This window comes from Melanostigma gelatinosum, assembly GCF_949748355.1.
Source record: "Melanostigma gelatinosum genome assembly, chromosome: 5".
NCBI lineage: Eukaryota > Metazoa > Chordata > Actinopteri > Perciformes > Zoarcidae > Melanostigma > Melanostigma gelatinosum.
This window is the reverse complement of record NC_136638.1, coordinates 17,413,610-17,433,715: the sequence shown is the minus strand read 5'-3', so window position 1 is coordinate 17,433,715 and position 20,106 is coordinate 17,413,610. Positions and strand designations below refer to the sequence as shown.

General features: G+C 40.5%; 2 protein-coding genes across 2 annotated transcripts in view; both read right to left on the bottom strand.

Moving 5' to 3' along the window:
• The window catches only part of chrna8 (cholinergic receptor, nicotinic, alpha 8), a gene marked incomplete at both ends in the record, with an annotated part of 28,479 nt that extends 22,716 nt beyond the window's left edge, over positions 1-5,763 (bottom strand). The window contains one exon of the mRNA XM_079268082.1: positions 5,703-5,763. Coding sequence (XP_079124208.1) covers positions 5,703-5,763 — 61 coding nt within the window. The remainder of the gene's footprint in view (positions 1-5,702) is intronic.
• A 7,166-nt stretch (positions 5,764-12,929) lies between these two features.
• On the bottom strand, positions 12,930-19,178 carry LOC306777210 (neuronal acetylcholine receptor subunit non-alpha-3-like; the record flags this gene model as incomplete). The annotated part of the gene is made up of 6 exons (XM_079268243.1): positions 19,099-19,178; positions 17,477-17,628; positions 15,099-15,143; positions 14,424-14,533; positions 13,205-14,120; positions 12,930-13,094 (listed from the first exon to the last, which is right to left on the bottom strand). The coding sequence occupies exons 1-6, from the start codon at positions 19,154-19,156 to the stop codon at positions 12,930-12,932; spliced, it is 1,446 nt and encodes a 481-aa protein (XP_079124369.1). The 5' UTR covers positions 19,157-19,178.
• Between the last annotated feature and the right edge of the window lie 928 nt (positions 19,179-20,106).

Sequence of the window (20,106 nt, the reverse complement as noted above, 5' to 3'; positions counted from 1 at the left end):
GTACGCAGAGCTTTGTTCCCTCGTCTCTTCCTGCCATGATACTCTACCGTACTTATGTAGATTAGGTAATCTACTATCATGTCAGCACGATTAGGCCCCCGTAAAATAACTGATTGGAAACTCCTAAACCCATTAGTTTGAGTAATTATTGCCAATTTTGATGTTCAACATATGCTTGATGTGCATATTTTGAAAAGAAAGTAGCAAACACCATCCCACTTGCACAAATCAAGTTGGCACCAAAAGCTTCTTTGTAAGTAATTCCTTCTTTGTGCTACTATCCTTCAACTGTGGCTTCAAAAGAAAACACTGTGCAGTAAAACATGTCTATTATTCGTGTGTTTGCTTGATTGGCAGGTGTCTTTGCTGCTTACTGCAGGTTCCAAAAAGTGACAATACAGATGCTTAGATCTGGTTTCAGATACTGTTTTGCCTGCTAGACAGACTCTGTACACAGGGTTAACATGGGACCTCTAGTCATACCTGAAGTTCCCAATGATGTGGCATGAATCCTGATGTAAAACCAGCGAGAACACTACAGCGCTGTGGTGACAAAAGGGTCGGGATGATAAGATCAGAAGTAAGTTTGTCGCATTTTGGGAGATGAATTGGCAGAAATAAATTATAATATTTATAGCTATGTTTTCATTTGTATATAATCACCTGAAACTAAGAATTATTGTGTTAGCTTAGAATGAGCCTTTCATATCTATAAAGGGGATGATTTTCTTCACGGAGTCCGCCATATTGTAGAATAAGTAGTGCTATAAGGGTTAAGAATGGCCTCTGAGCGAAGCAAAACACCAATAAACACCATTAGTGAATTGAGAAGAGGGGTATTCATTTGGTTGTAATATGCAACCACACCGTTAGAAACCATCAAATCCGACACACTGTACCTTTTTTTTGTTAGGTTTGGCCCAGTACTAACATGGAAAGAACACATTGTGAAAAAAAAACTATTATTTTGAGTAATCTTGTTTGGTAAATGTGGTAAACATGCTTGCTAAATCTTAAAAATTCATGTAAAGCGCCAAGTCTATTATCCAGTCTGGACCACAACAGGGCTCTGATCCCAGAATGCTCTGGGACAGAAGGACTAGTTATGAACCTGGTGGATGAATAGCGCCGCACAAAGAAAACGCTGGCAGACCGCCACTCCCTGAGGGCCTGGACAGTCAACACCACGACAAATGCTGCACAGCTAAAGCCATTCTGATGCAAATATCTTGTGTTAGTGTTTGTGTGAGAGTGTATGGGAGAAACAGAAAGAGAAAAATAAATAGCACTGCATATACACAATACAATGGTGATGTGGAAGGACCGATATGATTGAAGCCAAACTCCCACAATACATGTAGTTTGTCTGAAGCAGTTCCATCTGCCAAATTAAAATGTGTGTGTTTGTGTGTGTGTGAAAAGTGCCTTGTCTTATATTCATGATTGTGAGAAACAAAACAAGAGGATACTTCCATTGGCTCCATTGTTACTGTACAAGTATGCATTCACACATGGGAAGCTTACACACATGTCTGGCTCTGAAACTAACCAAGTACAGCAAATCAAATTAAGGTCACTTCTCCATTGGCAATGGTCTGGCACCTCGTTATTTCACTATTAATCATTTGGCAAGGGAAAGAGTCCAGATGTTCAGCAGCTTTAAACCTACATCTTAACCCAGGTGGCTAGCTCATTGCCTAACTTGTTTAATAACACAGACAGAGAGATGGGGAGAGATGGAGAGCGAGAGAGACATGAGAGATGAGAGTTGGTAACAAAAGGCAGGAAAATGAGGGAGATTGTAAAGGAAGGGCAGGGAGGAGAAAGATGATCTAAGAGGTGAAAACGAAATGGAGGTAAGGGAAAAGCCGGGGCATCAATGGATCCTTAATTAAAATGCTCTGAAAGTACTGAAGAGCCATGAAGAAAATCCCTTTAATCATGTTACACAGCTTTCTAATGATGCCTAGTTTTGAACGTTTACACTTCAGACATAAGTTTCAGAGTTGTAATTACACAAGAGCTAAAGCTTTAGTGTAGCGTCAGTTTGTTCATTTATATGTGTGAACCAAATAATTTGCTAAACATGCATGTTGACTCTGATATTAACACAGGACGGATTTATCAAACATGTCCATCAATTATTCTCTGCCCTTTCACATATGATTAGGGCCGAATCTAGCGTTCATTTGCTATGTTCATGACGTGCTGCTTTGTATTCTATACAATTCTATTTGGCAATATAAAAAGACTCAAATCTGAAAGCTGCAACCACTAAAATAGACAAAAAGGAGAGAGATCGGCAGCATGTCATTGTCAAGAAGTAATGTACAAAATCAGTAATGAAGAGGAGTAACTGGGGTGTCAATGAGTCACGAGGGGGGAGAGTGAACGGAGACAGATTAGAGAAAAGGAGACCACTGGGATGAAAGTAATCCTGAAAAGATCCATTTTACTGAACTGATTACAACCTTCTACCCAGTCTGCAGTCGACTAGTAATGTTTTTGGGTCTCCATGTGAACATACACATGCTCATTACCACTGTGTGTGTGCATGTGTGTGCGTGTGTGTGTGATGCTTAAAGCAACGGACGCGTCACAGGCCCATCCATTAGCACAACATCTCCCAGCATCACGTGACAACCTACAGTGGTGAGCCGGGATCACAGCGTATGATGTTGTGTGTTAATGGAGTTTTGGATGGATGGCTTCATACATGAGATTTATAATCTATGGTCGAAGGCTCAGAGCTCTAAAACCACTGGAGGTTTAATCCTAATCCAGGACAGGAGCTAAAACCTTCGTTGTGTTGCAACCCTGAGGGCGTGGCTACCACATCTATACTTCTACGCCATGTTGAGCACAATCTAACATGCCTTGCATATCTTCCTAGAACTAAAACTGTTTCAAGAAAGCTCCAAACTTTATTAGGAACTGTTACTACTGTATATATCTAAGTTTACGGTATCCATACACAGTTACCGTTTTAATCTTTTAAGGCATAACAAGCATTGTAGCGTGTCAGTGAATGAGCAGCAGCACTTACCATACTTTAACACATGACTGAAATGCTGAACGAGGGCATACAAAGATCGTTTAACATAAACTTTGTGATTAAAGATCTTAGAGTCTGGGGAAGTAGCAGGTATTGCAGACTGTGGAAAAAATAAGAGGCAAGCAGACTGTGTCTGCAAGAGAAAAAGAGAATAAGCGGAAGACGCCGAGGGAGACGAGGCGTTGCATTGAAATCAAGCAGATATTATTACAGCATCTGTGCCAGGCAACTTCACTCTTACCAGCGAGGCGTCAGGTATATAAAGGAATTGGAGGGTATATGTATTGTGCTTTTTCTGCACCTGAATACGGGGCAGTTTAGTCTTTTACATTTAGTTTTGACCAAAATAAAAAATGTTCACCGCCCGAGGAGTAAACTCAAGTCTAATTCACTCCATCCTCTGTCTACACAGCTGTTTGCAGACCAAGACGTCACAGAGTCATGCTTCTATTTCAAGGGAACTGAATTGTCCTATCTTGCCTCTTTTTCATATTGTCTTGTGTTTCCCTTGACAGATTAAAGCTGCTTATCAATGGTCCAGTGAATGTAAACATACTCTATTTACAAGCGGCTAACTGGTTCTTTAATCCCCATGCCAAAAGTCTCATGTGACTCGCCATGACATTCACTGTTTAAAAAAAAAAAAATACTTTTCCCGTCATTTCCATTATTCCTGCAGCAAAGTTAATTTAAAGCTGCTAACAAAATTGTGAGTATTTCTATTCGGGATGCACCAATCCGACTTTTCCAATTCCGATAGCTGAGCTTTGGGTATTGGCCGATACCGAGTACCGATCCGATACCAGTGTTTAATCAATAAACTGTATTCCTCACTGTGTGAAGTGTCTCCCATGTGTGTAAAACTCACTCGAGTCGGGAAGCTTAACGGAACACACATATTTGATTGGCTGGGTAGCATCACCTGATGTGATTTACAACACATGTAATTGATCGGTGTGTTTGCTGGACCGCTGAACGAGTGGTATAGAAGAAGCGCTCGATCAAAATTTCATAATTCTCAGATATAACGGCGTCGATCCACTCGATCCAGTTATCTGAGACAGTATTGTACCAGTATCAGTATCTCTAATTTCTATTGACTCTCAACGGCTCTCATAATGATGACGGCTGAGCCGGTGGCTCGCAGCTTAACGAATCTAACAGTGCTAACAGTCAAAACTACAGCAAAAGTTCTGACAGAGCAGTGTTCACCTGAGGGGTAGCTGGAGGGTGGGTGCTGCGATGTCTGGACGGCGTCGTCTGCTGTAACTGCCATTTGAGAGCAGTGCAGAGCGGCTGCTGTGAGCTAGCAGTGGGGCTCGCTCACATGCAGTCAACGCATGCGGGGCCGGCCAAGCAATGCAATAACAACACACACACAGAGAGAGAGAGCGACTTCATTCTCTGCTCAGGTAGAGATTACTCCACCATATCTTTATTTGGCAAATAGTTGTTTGCTGCTATATTCATGCTCTGAATATCGTATATTGCTCCTTTAGAAGACTGAGACTTTCTCGCCCTTTGTGAATGGTTTGAGAGAATTAAAAAATGTACATGATTTTTAGACTCAGTACTAAATTATAGGCCTTGTGTAGCTTTATATAAGTGTTTTGCAGCACCTTTACAACTTTCAAAGCAGACAAGACACATTGTCCATGAAATACATTGCAGGCCTCCTGTCAAGGGTTAGCATGTAATACGTTATTTTATCTCTCCCTTCAGTTATTGATATTCAAACCATTCCTCCTCCTCGTTCCCAACAGGTTGACCAGTGACTGGATCGGTACAATGAACCGATGAAATTGGAAGGCTGCAGTTTTGATGTTTGCACACGCAAATACTGTAAACACATAAATATGCATAGAGGATTTGAAGACATACCTTCAGCAAAGCCGGTCACAGACCGACACGCAAACAACCCAGATGTTACAGCTGATGATGCTGATGGGATGGAGCTTAGGAGAGAATTACAGTCATGCATGCACATCTAATTGCACAACAATGATCAAACATTAACGCACTGACACGCGCAGTGTTTGAAAAAAAAAAAAAAAAAACCTCTTTGTGTAATAAATCACCCTTTTACAAATGTTTAGAAGTGTACCTTTGTGAGGAGACCAAACTGGAATAGATTTGGGGTGCAGAAAGAGGTGGATTTTGTATGATGAATGAATTCACATTTGCCATCCAAAGATTCAGAAAGCACTGTTTTTGGTGACACCATAAAACTAATTATTGGAATTATTTGGGCTTGATAACTATAAATGAAAAATTGAAAAGTTATATCACTGTCATCCCAACAGGAAATGCAAACTCTGTTTTGTCTGATGCCAGCATAAAAAAAGGTTTGATTGATTGGCTCCAATTGCTCTTTCATTTGTGTTGTTTCTAAAGCAAAATAACAAAATCGCCTGATCGTCGAAAATTCTTCCAACAAAAACCACACCAAAGGCCATTAGTCCCTTAGGAACAACGGATAAAGATCAATGTAGATTCACTCCTGGATTATCCAAACACATGCTGAACCCCCGACGATTTAATGTCATGAATGTCTTCGTCTTCTTCAACTGAGGCTCGTGCACTTACTGAAGGAAGTGCTTGAAAAGAGAAACAAACTAAAAATGTAATCACTTCTCCCCAAACCTACCTTTGAAAAGCATGGCCGCGCAAATATAAAATCCAACCGAACATGGTCCCCAAAACTTCATCGTGGCACCGCTCTGTGGACTCCGCCGGCCCCCGGCAGCGAGCTCTCGGTGTCGGCTAGACAGGGAATCAGCTCCGGCTTGGCACTGGTGTGAACATGAGGCTGGGGAAAGACGAAGAGGAGGGAGACGGAGTGTGTGAGATAGAAAATACTCACGGACCAGATTGAGAGTGTGGAGTTGAGATTGGCGCGTTCACGCCGCATCACGAAACACATTCCCTCACACAGTGCTGCACGGGGACGCGCGTCCGTGCTGGTAGCCAGAAATATGGGTGCTAAAACTTCACAGGTAAAACATGCGGTGACCGTGACAATAACTACAGAAAAGTTTCTGTAGCCTAACATCTGTTAGAGACGGTCACAGAGAGTTGAAGCACAACATTAAATTGCGGATGTATTAAGACCTCTCAGTGCTTGTTTTTAATTTCCTCCTAATTGAAACCTTATTTTCAATGTTTTTTCCGGTGTGATATTTACATCCTTAAACTCTTAATGTTTTTTGTTTTAATTCGCTATTGTCCAAGAATTTTGGTCGAATATTTACGTTAGGCTACCACGTGACGTCAGGGAAAGCTCTAAAAACGAGTTGTGTGTCTCGGGCCCTCATCTGTCTCCAACCCGTGCCCACCTCCGTGCCCACCTCCATTAAAGATGAGAGCGTGTGACGTCCACGGAGAGCGTGCGTGCATGGGTACACATGGGTGTGTGTGAATCCTGCCCTACTCGCATTTGAATTACCTCTTCACTTTGTGTACCTGTTTTATTGATAGTCAACTTAAAATAAATATTTTTTTATGATTAGTATTAGATGCTTCGTTTATTTATTTCTAGCATGAAGGTGTGTGTGGCCAGAAGAACAGCACGTTTTTAAATATAAAGCATGCCATGAGGTTTTCTGCTTTATGGGATTCGAATTTGATTTAACTTGGCAATGGTTTGCAACCACATTCACCATATCTAAATTCATATTGAGTCAACTTTGTGTTTACAGCTTGATGAGCTGCCCCCAAGTGGCCAAAAATCAATTAGTACTGATTTCATCAAAGATAATGCTTAGAGTCACACTTACACACACAAAAAGACAAAATTCCTCTCAGTTTTTCTCAGCATTGGTCACGACCAGGACAGAAACCTTCGGCCCTTGGAGTAGGCGCATGTCAACACCAATCCCCCCTCTCCCACAGTTGCACACCATCAATTTGTAAAAGTCATGATGCAATTTTCCACTTCCCGGTTTTACAAAGAGGTTCATCAAATGCATTTTTGTTGTATTTGGCACCTTTTTGTGCCAGCGAGGCTCATAATCAAATGACCGATTTATTTCAGTCCATAAATAATTTCAGTCAGAAATAGGATCCGACGGGCGCTGAGAACATTTGCACAAATGTGCAGCGTTCCCCCTCATGAGTCCTGTTCTCTCCCCCTCTCAATGGAACAGGGGCGTATCATCAAAGAAGCATTCCTGTGCCAGTGGTATCAGACCAGTTCCTTCAATTTTTATACCCCACATGTCTACGTCTCAGAACACCATATCTGTCTGTGTTGTTGGGCCGACAGCCACCGTGGGCTCAGTAAAACCTCTGATCACAACCTTCATCCTTGTACTTGCTCTCACTGGGCAACCGTCTAGTAAAGTTAGAAGCCAATGCCATTACACTTATCCTCAATTCACCAAATAAACTGTGAACTAAAAGCTAAAGGTTTTGTTAAAAACAACCAATGACTACTGAAGGTTAATGAAGAGCTGTCCATTGTGCTGAAATCATCAGCACTGTTCTGTGTCACCAGCAATAATTTGCAGATGAAAAGTGTATCAATGTCAACAAACAATAAAAACAACATGAAGAAATCCAAAGTGATTCATTTTTTTCCACTTCAGGACTTAACATGACGTAATCACCAACTTTCCAATATACAGCTAGAAGTTTTAAACTGCCGTGTAAATCAAACATTACGTTATGTAAATGACAAAAATAAGCGTATTTTTTGATAACAATAAAGACAGGCTTAAAATAGAAACTTCACATTTCAGTGTGAATCACATTTTTAGGTGTGATGGATATGCATATGGTATGCAGACATATTGTGTATGTGGATCTGTTTCACCATAAATATAAATAGACTGTGTTGCCTCCTCTCAACAATCATTTCATTTCACCTCTTAGGGGGAGGGGTTACAAACACCTAACACATGCTGTCACACACACCAGAGAAACAATTCACAAACACATACAGCAAAAGAAATCGCAAAAAAAAAACATTAAAAATGCAGAATCTTGCCACCGGCGAAAATCTTAACTGCTGAGCCTCTGGTCTCTTTTAGCCAAATCGACTGAGATTAGACCTCTCAGTTCTTTTTACCAGATATTTAACAATTACCAGGTAAAAATACAAAGACAGAACACTTCTCAGAAGCATCTCAGAGATGACAGCAAAACTATTTGTTTCAACATCAGAGATCAAAGAAAGTAAAATACTTGTAGAAGTAGTTGTAAAAAAGTCCTGTCACTATGAATCTAAACACACAATGTCGATTTTTAACCTCCCAATACTGAGCTGGAGACTACAATCCGTCCACCCTTATCCAAATAAGGACAAAGAGGGAATCTGCATCACATTTTAGCTTTCCTAAACGCACAATCCACTGATAGGAGGTGAGCAGGAGAGGAAAGCGAAGAAAAGCTTGGGATGACCAGAGGGAGTTGTTAATTCTTGATCTTTTATAAATGAGAAATGTTCTGCTGATGGATTTAAATGTTGTGGAGCTACCATTGCTTCTTTCCAGTCTGCCACTGTCCCTTTCTCCCTCTACATCCATCTTGTCTTCTTCTACTACTTAAAACAAACCTTGTGAACACGTAATTGCCCACAACAGAGACAGTGCTACATTGTTTTGCTTATATGTGTGAACACCACACGAACAAAAGTTAAAACAGATAAATGAAAATGACAAAATCAAAACTCTTCTCTCCCCCTTTTATTTAAATATTCCACTGTCCCAGCAGGGTGCATTTGTGTGTGCATGTTTGTGTATGTGTGTGTGATAGAATGGGGTCAGATGAGTTTTAGTTTTGTCTGAGTCATACCTTTGATGTGCGGAAGATGCAAAGCTTATTCTGTGGCAGAAAGCACACGGGTCCCAGAGCTATCTAAGGTGTGTATGCGTGCATGCTGTGTGTATATGTGTACGTGTGTGTGTGCGTCTGCAATTGTCATACTTGCATACTTGACAAATGAAAAATGATCTCAGAAACAATGAATGTGAAGCTTTATCTGCTCTAATACAAGCTGTAGTTAGGTTGTCTGTGAGTATCCGCTCACATAATGAATTGCATCTTGGTCCTCCCTAAAAACAGCTGCTGATCATTTGTCCTGCTGCCAGCCAGCCATTGGTCTCTGTTACACTGCCGAGGTGGCGACTCAGTTCATAATGGGATGTCAAAGAAAGGTCAGACCTTTCACACACACACACACGAAGGAGTTTACTGTGGAAAAGGTCAGCAGTGCACACAAGGGTGAGGAAGCGACACAGAGAGTCACACAAACACAAAACACGCAGAAAACAAGAGTGCATTGTGTGGGTGGACATCAGTGGGATCAAAGAAAAGTCTTTATTCCCCGAATTACATGCAATGAAATACCCTCAGACACTTTTTTAAACACTTATGTTCATAAATAGAAGGAGTTTAAATTATGAATGAATTGTATTCTGTTGGACCTTTTGTTATTGTCTCTCTGCATCAACTCCTATCCCCTCAGCTTTTAGGTGGTCATTTTCGTGTGGCTGCGTCTGGGTTTCAGCAAGTGTAGATTCTACATCACGCGAATTAATTCACATGAAGCCTCCTGCTCACACTTTAAAAGCATGGGAGCTTTTAATGCAGCACCTTCAAAAGTAGAAACCCAAATTAATACTCTTGGGACCTGCTTTGAAAATCCTAGCAAGCCTTTCTTGACTCAAATAGCAGGCTTTAAATCCCCTTCCCTTAGGTAACACATACACGTGCATATTTTGTACATGGTTAATTGTGTCACATATTAAACAGTTTTAATTAATACCTTTAATTTTTGTAAATTCTTTTCCTGATTTCAGGCCCACAATTTACTCTGCTCGCTTTTTTTCTTTCTTTTTTAGCAAAAAAACGTGTTTAATCAAAATAAATCCCATGTGTGTCACACATCGGTTAATAAATGCCTCGAGCAGAAATTGTGAACTGTCTACCAAACGTGGCTAGAACCCCACCCAGTGGAAGAAATGTTGATGTACACAAAACTAATAAACACACAGACAGTATTATAATTCTCCCATGACCAATAACAGACTGTTTGTCCAGACAGGGTCGTCTTCATGTTAACCAGTGTGTGTGTGTGTGTGTGTGTGTGTGTGTGTGTGTGTGTGTGTGTGTGTGTGTGTGTGTGTGTGTGTGTGTGTGTGTGTAGGGCCATGCTAATCCACTTGACTGAGCAATGTGATTTGATTACTTTACTTTACTGTAATTTTGGATTCTGGATTATCTACAAACATTAGCAACAATTCAACATGTGCATTTTTTTTCTGAAAACACTTTTGTTTTGTTTTTTTGTTCTCATCATTTTCCTAAAAAGTGTTGACTTTGATTTGATTGTTCATTTTTTCATTAATATTTTTTATTGTTCAAATATTATTAGATTATTTGAAATGGAAACTCTGTGACTTGTAACTCCTTACTCTTGCACGCTGAAAGTGTTTGACGTCTCTTTTTAAAATACATGTATCTGTTTTAACATTGTGTTCGGGGGTTTTCGCCGCCCCGTTCATGAAGGAGGAGGAGGCAGAACCGGTGGGGTTGCACCGCTCAGGAACAGGTAACACTGCTCTGTGTGGTGTGAATACATACAATAAGCCAGTTTGACTATGATTCATAGTCAGTTAATGCAGTTAAACTCAATACTTTTTCAGCCGTTAAAGAGGTTTTTCTATCACAGTGTCTTTTTCCTCAGGCAAACAAGTACTAGCAGCAGTCAGAACAGATGCTCAGTACTACATGGGCATGAGTACCATGATATTATAAATGAAAGAGGTTTTTCTACCACAGTGTCTTTTTCCTCAGGCAAACAAGTACGAGCAGCAGTCAGAACAGATGCTCAGTACTATATGGACATGAGTACCATGATGTCTGACATCATGATGTGTGAGTGAGATCACGTTGTAGCAGCAGCAATTGTTAGGCATTTTCAATGTGCCTTACTTCATAATGTTTTAATTTGCAACTGTAGAGTAGTCTTCGTGCCATATTCTTCCTACTTTAGCACAGTGCCACTTTGACGTGAGGTCGTCGTTCCTTACTTGATAATAGTAATTTAATTGTTTTAATTAAACAGATTTGTTGAGTCAGTATATTCTATTTAGTTACCTCTTGTTGCCATTAAGCAGTTCCACTTTTCCTGAGTGTTATAACCTGTTTTAATATGCGATTAAATTGACATAATTCATTTTCTTGAAATTTGTATTCTTTTTTCTGTGTTTTGAGGGGATCAGAATTCCCATTAATACACTGCTTGCGAGGTTTTAAAGCTCAAACATTTACAGCAATGTGAGAAAATGGACATTTTATTTTCCATCCAAGAAATAGAGGCAGGTTCCCAAAAATGTCAATGTTTTTAAAATTAACTCGGTTAAGTCACTGTCTCTTAACTTTAAATTTATTTTAACTTGTCTTGTATTGTGTTTTCTGTAACTATGTGTTTCTTGTGTTGATGCCTGTCTTGGCCAGGTCTCTCTTGAAAAAGAGATTTTTAATCTCAATGGGACTCACCTGGTTAAATTTAAATAAAATCCTAAGTAAATCTTGCTTGTTGTGCTGTTAGAAATAAGATTTGATTCAATGGTAATTTATTTCAGTTCTGGGGTTTGCATCCTGCCTCATTTCTCTAAAGGAGATGTTTACTACAGCTCCCTAATTTACCACTAGGTGGAGCAGTCACCGTTCTCATCTCTATATTTTTAGTACTTTCCTTTTTTGTTTCTTTGTTTTCTGTGACATCAATGTGACTGAACAGTCTCAACTTTTGATGATATTATGGACAACTTTAATTTTCAATGGGACAGAGGTAAGTATGGCATTAATAACAAGAAATAAAGCCTCATGTATTTAAACCAACTGGTGCGATAAAGTACATTTGAACAATACAAATACTGTACCTTTGAGGATTGTGCCATTTCAAGATGAAATGTCCATTCAGTCTTAATTTATTTATTACACTTTATATTATGTTGTTAAAATCACTGCAGTGACCAAAATATAGCACATGTTGTGTTTGAAGAGGGTGAGAAACACAACAACAAAAAGTCCAAACTATTCAGATGCAACATCACGAATTAGAGCTCTGAATGTCTTTATTCCCCTAAAGTATGCTCACGTCTTCAAAGATTCTGCAAACAGAAAATAGGTTGTCGCATATCTAATGAATGTGTAAGGTAGTTCAAAGGTTGTATACCTTGAGAGAATACATCATTTATTTTTCTTACAATATACTAGTAAGAAGAAGTTACAGTAAGTAACATATTAGTGACATATAAAATGAACATATTGCTGAAGTGATAGTTTGACATTGGGGATTTGAGATGGTCGACCAGATACATAAAATTAAAGGCAACGTCAATGAGAAAGATAAAACAATGGAGAGGAAGTCGTCTTTGATGTAAATTAAGTCAATGATGAAATCTGGAGTGAATTATCTCTTTTTTGACGGTTTATTTGCACATTTCAATAAATTTTAGCTTGAATACCTTTCTAAAATTACCATTATGTGTAATATAGTGCATTAATAGCTGCATGCTACTTAAATCCATCATGATCCACCAAATCCGAATGTGTTGAATTTCAATTTTTATGACTTTGGCTGAAAGGTTGCATTCATTTTCACAACAATTGTCTTATTTCTCTAAAAGCAAAGTATTATATTATCATAATAATTTGAAATGTGGTATAATGTGCATAACATGTACACATACAATGACTTAACGACATCGAGAACATTTTACACAGTGGATCTCTGGAGAAGTCGGAGAGTCAAAGTTACCCATTACAAAACACCTGAAGTGGCTTCCTCTTGCTCAGTGGTAACAAATGCGTTGTAGATTCTTGAAGGTTGATCGTCAGTTGCCTGTGAAAGTGGTGTTATTGTCTAGTTTGAAGCTGAATCCTCACTTGCAATTGGAGTAGGGATTTTAAAAAACAGGTACAGAGCTGGAGTGAAGATGAGGACAGTGCCCAGTATTGAGATGGTGAGAAACACCCACAGGAAGATCCTGTCTAACACCTGAGCCACAAACTTCCAGTCTTGTACCACCTAGAAAATAGAGGAAATGTGAGATGTTATGACAGAAACAGATATAAACATTGAGCCCTTAGAGCCATTCTAATGATGAGTTCAATCCGTCCTGATCAAGTTAAACCCACCTCGCGGATGAAGTGCTCCTTGCGGATATGTCTGCTGATGTAGCGCACTGAGGAGACAGCCTTGTCCAACATGGTCGCCCAGGCCTCGTCCTCCTTCCCCTCAGAAGTTGGCTGTCCGTGGGCTCCGCTTTTTGCCCTCTGGCCTCCTTTCCGACCTCCAGAGCGGGCCTTCAGCTCTGGGCTTTCAGGAGCCAGCTCTGGGTAGTGGTAGCGGTCGATGTGCCCACGCATGCAGAGCATCCTCGGCAGCTTCTGAAGGAAGAGATTACGAACCCACGGCGACATGGGGTGGTAGGTGGCTGAGGAGCGGTGGTGCACGTTGATGACAAAGACAGTGACGATGATTGAGAGTGTGACAAAGATCATGATGAACAGCAAGTACTCTCCAATGAGCGGGATCACCTTGGAGGAGGAGGGAATGATTTCTTCTATGACCAGGAGGAAGACAGTGAGCGACACAAGCACAGAGGTGGAGAGTGACAGCTTCTCTCCTTCGTCCGAGGGAAGGTAAAACACCAGGACGGTCAGAAAGGACAAACCCAAACAAGGGAAGATGAGGAAAAGTGTGTAGAACAACGGCAGCCTCTTCAGAATGAAGGAATAAGTGAGGAAGGGGTACGAATACATGTCGTCCTTCCTGTTCCCTCTGGCTCCAGTGGCATTTAGGATCTGCCACTCCCCATTATCGAAGAAGTCCTTCTGATCTACCTGGTTGTCTCTCAGGACCAGGTCCACCATGTTGCCGTCATATGTCCAGGAACCAAATTTCATGGTGCAATTCTGGCGGTCAAAAGGGAAGAAGGTGACGTCCATCGTGCAGGCGGATTTGTAACTAGCAGGTGGCGTCCAGGTGATGACGCCGTTGAACTTGACAATGGCTTTGGTCATCAGGGAGCCCTCGAACCGCCCATCAGCACTGAAGGAACGTGGAACAAGAAGCTTTTTACGCATTCTTTGTGCTTTGATTTTTTTAAAGTATTTGTTACTGAAAATGAATTCACTGAATGAAATTAGCACTTTTGATCATAACTCAGTACAACATAACTGTTATTTTAGTATGTAAGATTGCAGCTAATATGAGAGTCTTAAAATGTGCTTATATCTTGAAAATTTGATTCTATTTATCAGTATATTAACTTTTTGTTGCTGCACTTTTCATACGGTGTGTCTTAGTTATTTAAGTTTCACATGAAGGTAATGGTCAATCAGTTTGTCTTACTTCTCATAGAGGACGATGTCTGGGAGCCAAATAATTTCAGAGGGGACTCTGATGGAAGTGATACCTCCGTATTTATCTGGATTCCATCGCAGCTTGTAATCGGTCCACTCCTGGTCAACAAAAACACAGGATCGTTAGTCCTCCACTAAACAACACTGAGTTTTAGTTTGCATTTATAGGCATCACAGTTCATTAAAAAGTTTTAATAGGTTCTTGTCCCTGGAATTGGATCACATCCACCAGAGATTTAAAAAATTGAAAAGAAATGTAGGGCTTGTTTAGAGGGAAATGCAACTCCTTTTTAATTGGTTTGTTTTTACAAAGAAAAATCAATGCCTTTTAGCCAACAGAACATGCTGTTCTGTCAAGCTAATGCTATTTGATAATACTTAAATACAAAAAGTATTTCCTGTGTTATACATCCAAAAGTATTTATATTTATCAGACAGAACAGAAACAGTGTTGGTCATGAAGAGTGCTGAACTTAGTTTACAAAATTTAGACTGTAAACTACACCAGCTAATATCAATCAATATCAATACTATCATGTTCCTTCTTATAGAACGATTGCAGTATGTATACCCATTCATGTGTCATCTCCTTGACCTTTGTGGATACGAATGGTAAGATTAATAGTAAGTATTTCATCTCAGTTGGTTTGTATCTTTTGCTCACCTGCCACAGCCAAACATTGGTTGTCATTAGCTGATTCTTCTCATCCTAAAACAGACAAAGACAACAATAATATTTAAAAAATAGTAAAAACACCCCAGCAGCAAGATAACAGATATAACGTAACATGATCAAAATAAAAAAATGGTTTACACATCACCAAAATTCAAAACATGTGATTTAAACCTTCTATCGCTCCCGACGTTACTGTCAAGTCTTTAAAAACCGACCAAGATATATAAAGAGTGAAGGTGACTGGGAATGAGGCTCTGGTAGTTTTAGTTTGACATAATCTAAATCAACAATATCAGTTATGTTCACATGAATATGTTTATCCCTTCAAATAAAAAGTAAGAACATCTCCTGCATGTTTGGGGTCGTATCTAATGTCTGATCTGGGTGCTTCCATCACGATATTAGATTTGATTAGTTGACAACATGAGAAGCTTGTTTGAATGTAAACGAATCATCCGTTTCCCCTGCCATGACATCAGACAGAATCTCATTTACCTGTCTCTGCCACTTCCTTAGTAAACAAGAAAAAGAAACAGAAAACCGGAGGTGGGTGCAGTGAACCCTGAAGCTGAAGCAATATGAATGCAGTCGGAGTGTAAATAGATGAAGACAGGAATAGAGATATGAGAGTGGTTAACACCGGCTTATTTCCACATCACTGGAGGTGAGTTTGAAAAACAAGGGGAAGACTGAGCGCAATATACTTGGGAGAAATAAACAGTAGAGAGATGCACAAAGATGCAGCTGTTTAGTTGTATCCAGACCAGGCCACAGCTGTCAGACTGAGTTGAATGGCTTCATGATCACATTGAGCAGAGGTGAACCATAATCTAATACAGGAGACGGACATAGAGTAGTGTAGCGGAGCTGCTGTGTCTCTGGTCTCTTTCTCTTTCCCAAAATCCAACAGATCATTCACCGAAATCTTTCTTATCTGCAGTGCTATAGGGGGGCTTTGTTTAATTCATCCCTGATTGTCTTTGCCCAGCACATATGAATGGATGAAGAGCTAAATCTAAACTGGTTGAGATTAATATTTTAAGCCGAGAACAGCGGCTCCTCCATTAGAGTCCTCCATTTTCTCCTCTTGGACACCTAAACCATCTGAGCCTACCACAGCCAGCCTCTGAAATATTAAAGGAACACTCCAGAGACAGAGACTGTGTGGTTGTAGATATGAAAGAGTGTTCCAGATCTATTTCAGGACCACAGAAAGCTCCACACTGTCAAGCTGCCAGTGGCCTGTTTGGTTTCAGCACCGCAGACAGCGACACAGCTCGGCACGCGAGAACCAACCGCATCTAACTCTGGTTCTCAGTGAGAAAAAAACCTTTGTTCTTTATATATTTGGATGTGTGTAAAGTTATTCTTTTCTTTTGATGGATGAACCTGGAATGTTTTTGTTGTTGTCAACTCCAAATACTTTGTGGCTTCACCACCATGTCTTTGGCTCTCAGTCCCACGCCCACTGATTTCTAACAATGACATGCATCCAAAAACATCTGGTTAATATAAAGAAATTCTAAAAAAAATGTTTTTTAAATGAAAATAGTTTAAATTAAAGGCTAAATGATTTCCTAAAACATCTGATCCTGATATTGTTGAGCAAACTTAAGCTAAAAAGTAGTACTGATGTGGTGCACTAGCAAGTAATATCCGATAGCTGGACAGTTTATGTGGGATTTACTCCAAATAAACTAAAGTGTGCATGATCATGGTAATAAAGGACATTTTCACCCACTGACTCATTTATGTCTTTAACTGTTTTGAAACTAGAATGGAGCTCTATGGCACATAGAAAAAGCTATATCAGGCTTTGACTCCACAGATAATACTGACTCGTAGGATTTAATCATTGTTGGTTTTGGTCTTTTCATTTGATTTGTTGCCAATAATAAAAAATATGGAGTAACCCCAGACTCATCCTTTCGCATCCGCGTCATGCTGAGGTTAAATACGGTTCAAAATAAGGTGTCTGTTTTTCGACAAAGTGATGAACTTAAAAATATGTCTCCCAAATAGATTCAAAACTAGAAAGAAAATATTCCCATGCTATACTGTATGTCACAATTATATTCACCATCTCACTGAAGTTGTAACGTGCCTATTGAGCAAATGTAGAAATAATTATGACATGGGTGACATGAATACATTTCTATGGGATTGACCTGTTTACTCTAAAAACCTACTGTACTATAGGAGCGTGACTTGCTTTTTAACACAAAAACATTTTTAACTTCGAGGGTTTTGTGGAAAACTCAATGTGTGCTTGTTGTTTATATCCACTAGTGGGATCCAAACCACAGATATTGTCATGAAAACAGAAGTGCATGGATATGTGCTTGTGATTGCAGCTGTGTTCTCACCACATCAACCAGCTGGGAGATCTTGAGTCCGAAGCGTACCCTAACAGTGTCGTTGACGTGCTGGATGGGCCTGACCCAGCGCTGGTAGCCTTGGAAAAGGCTCCTCAGGAGGGCGTCCTCCATCTCCGCCAAGGACACAAACTCATTCGGAGCTTGAACAAAGAGGAGGAATGTGGACACAAATGCTTTGTGTTCGTTGGTGAATAAAGTAGAATAGATTTGAGTAAAGCTTTCTCACAGAGAAAAAACAAACAAACAAAAGAAAGCCAACATCTCTACTTTTACCGTCATTTGAGTGGAGAGCATTGGAAAACAGACACAGTTTCAACTAGCTTCTAATCACTGTTGTCGCGGAACTTTTTCATGTGTTTTTTTTTTAAAACATCTAAAAACAGTGATGCTACTGTCTTTTAATTAGGTCAAATGTACAGTTTGAGCATTAACTACAATTGGCTTGGCAGGAGCACCTTGACATTCAAATACTTTGAATTTCTTCTTTCTCATTCCTCTTTTCCTCATACATTGAAAGTATGTTTCAGCACTGTGGACAGTAACCCTGCTTGAACTGAGATGGATATATTGTCAACACTGTAAACTGTGTTCAGTTAATCCTCAAATGTGTTCCTTTATGTGAATCACATAACACAAGGAGAACAAAATCAGCAAACAAAGGTGTATTGAACAAGCTGTTTCCCTCCAAATCCAGCCAATCGTCATCCAAAAAAATGCAATTTGCTGGAAAATTCCCCTCACAGCAACCATAACATGTTGTGTATGGTCGGGTATTGGAAATATGTCGCACTATAAGGGAGAATTAAATTATGCAACTCTGCATGGTGTCACAAATGGAGGGGGAGGGGTTAGAGATAATATAAGTCAGCACATCAGTCAGCCCATCAGTCAGCCAGAGGCAATATAATATCTCTGGAGGGACAGATACAGTAATGTTGACAAGAGACAATATATAATGTCAGACACCAGGGACGTCAAGTGCAAGAGCTGATGTGCGTGAGGAGGAGTGTGGACCTGCGGCTGGTTTCTCTCCTCTCCTCTCCTCTTCACATCTGTCTGACTACCTGACTGGACCCATAAAAGTATCCACGAAGCAAACATAACACCACAAAATCAAAAGGTATTTTAGTTATACTGCCTCACCTCTGTCTGTGCTTTCAAGAACTCAGTGAGAGGTGCAGAGAGCTGGACGCTGACATCCGACACCTGTGTTCCTGTCTGTCTGATGAACAATCAGCTTCAGCACAACTGAGCCTCTGTTCTTGAACTAAAAAGCTGATAAATCTCAGTGGAAATAACATGTGATTCATTTTTTTGTTCCAAATATTTCTGCTTGACGAGTGGCATCATGATGAAAACAAATCCCCAAATAAGAAGAAAGGGAGGAAATAGTCTAAATAACATGAATGAGACACGGGGAAAGTAGCATACTTAACACGGATTCTGTAACAAACTGCTGTAAAGCACCAACCTAGCTTTGGGTATAAGCAATGAGTGAAATTTGCATGTTTATCAGGTCAGAATGTTACACCACATGGTCCGTCTCTCCAAACATTACCGATGCTCGTGGATTCCCCCCCCCCCAAAAGAACACATAAGAGTTTCCTTACCGGGGATGTCGGCGAGGGACAGCGGGCAGAGGAGGAGGAGGAGGACCGTCAACTTCATGATGCTGCCTCCCGGTCCGACCGAGCGCTCCCACAGCCTCCTGTTACTATCGGCTGTTCAGCTGGAGAGGAGGACTACAGTGCTCACACTACGGTGGCGCAGGCATGGAGGTTTCCATCAGTTGTGATCAATGCATGAGGAAAAAAAGCCCTCTCTCTATAGTTACCCAGGGAGCAGGGACCTGGTGTGAGGGTGCATGTGGCCGCTGTGCGTACACTGTGTCTCCGGTCGAGGCGTCACGGGGAGCGGCGGTCAGCAGAGCGGTTCTCTGGAGGAGGAAGAGGAGGAGGAGGAGGAGGAGGAGGAGGAGGCGAGAGTGGGACGGATGCCTGGGTGGGGCTTACGCGTGGAGTTTAAAAGCCGATCGGAATCGTAAAGCACGTTATATCTTGTATCTCTGTGGGGTTGCTGTGCGGCTTGTGACTTTTTTATGGTATAATATGAATAAAAACATTGTAACAATCCTGATCGGGACTATGAAAGGAAACTTTAGGTTGTGCAGTATATTTTATAAAGTGTATATTTCACTTAAGTCATATAATGACTGATGCATCGTTAGAATTGGGATGTGATGTCATTGTAGCGTGTGACAAAGGGTGTCATGATACTTAGTGACGACTACCTTATGCCGTGTGGAGAGCTGTATGTCCCCCACTAATAAAGTAATAGCCCACATTCTAACTGGCAGATGTAGTGAGATCAGCTGCGTATTTAATGTCACCGTCACTGCTCCTCCACTGGAGAGCGCTAATAGGAACACGAACACAGGACATCATGCTGTTAGAGAGGACATGACAGGAGAGCACGTTTCTGACATTTAAAGATTCCCTCCAGCTACAATTTAACCTGTGGTTTATAAATTACAGAGCAGCCATGAAATGGAAAAAGACTAATAACCCAAGTGGAACTCATGTTTGTTCTTATGGTACCAGGTGCATGGTTGATAGGCC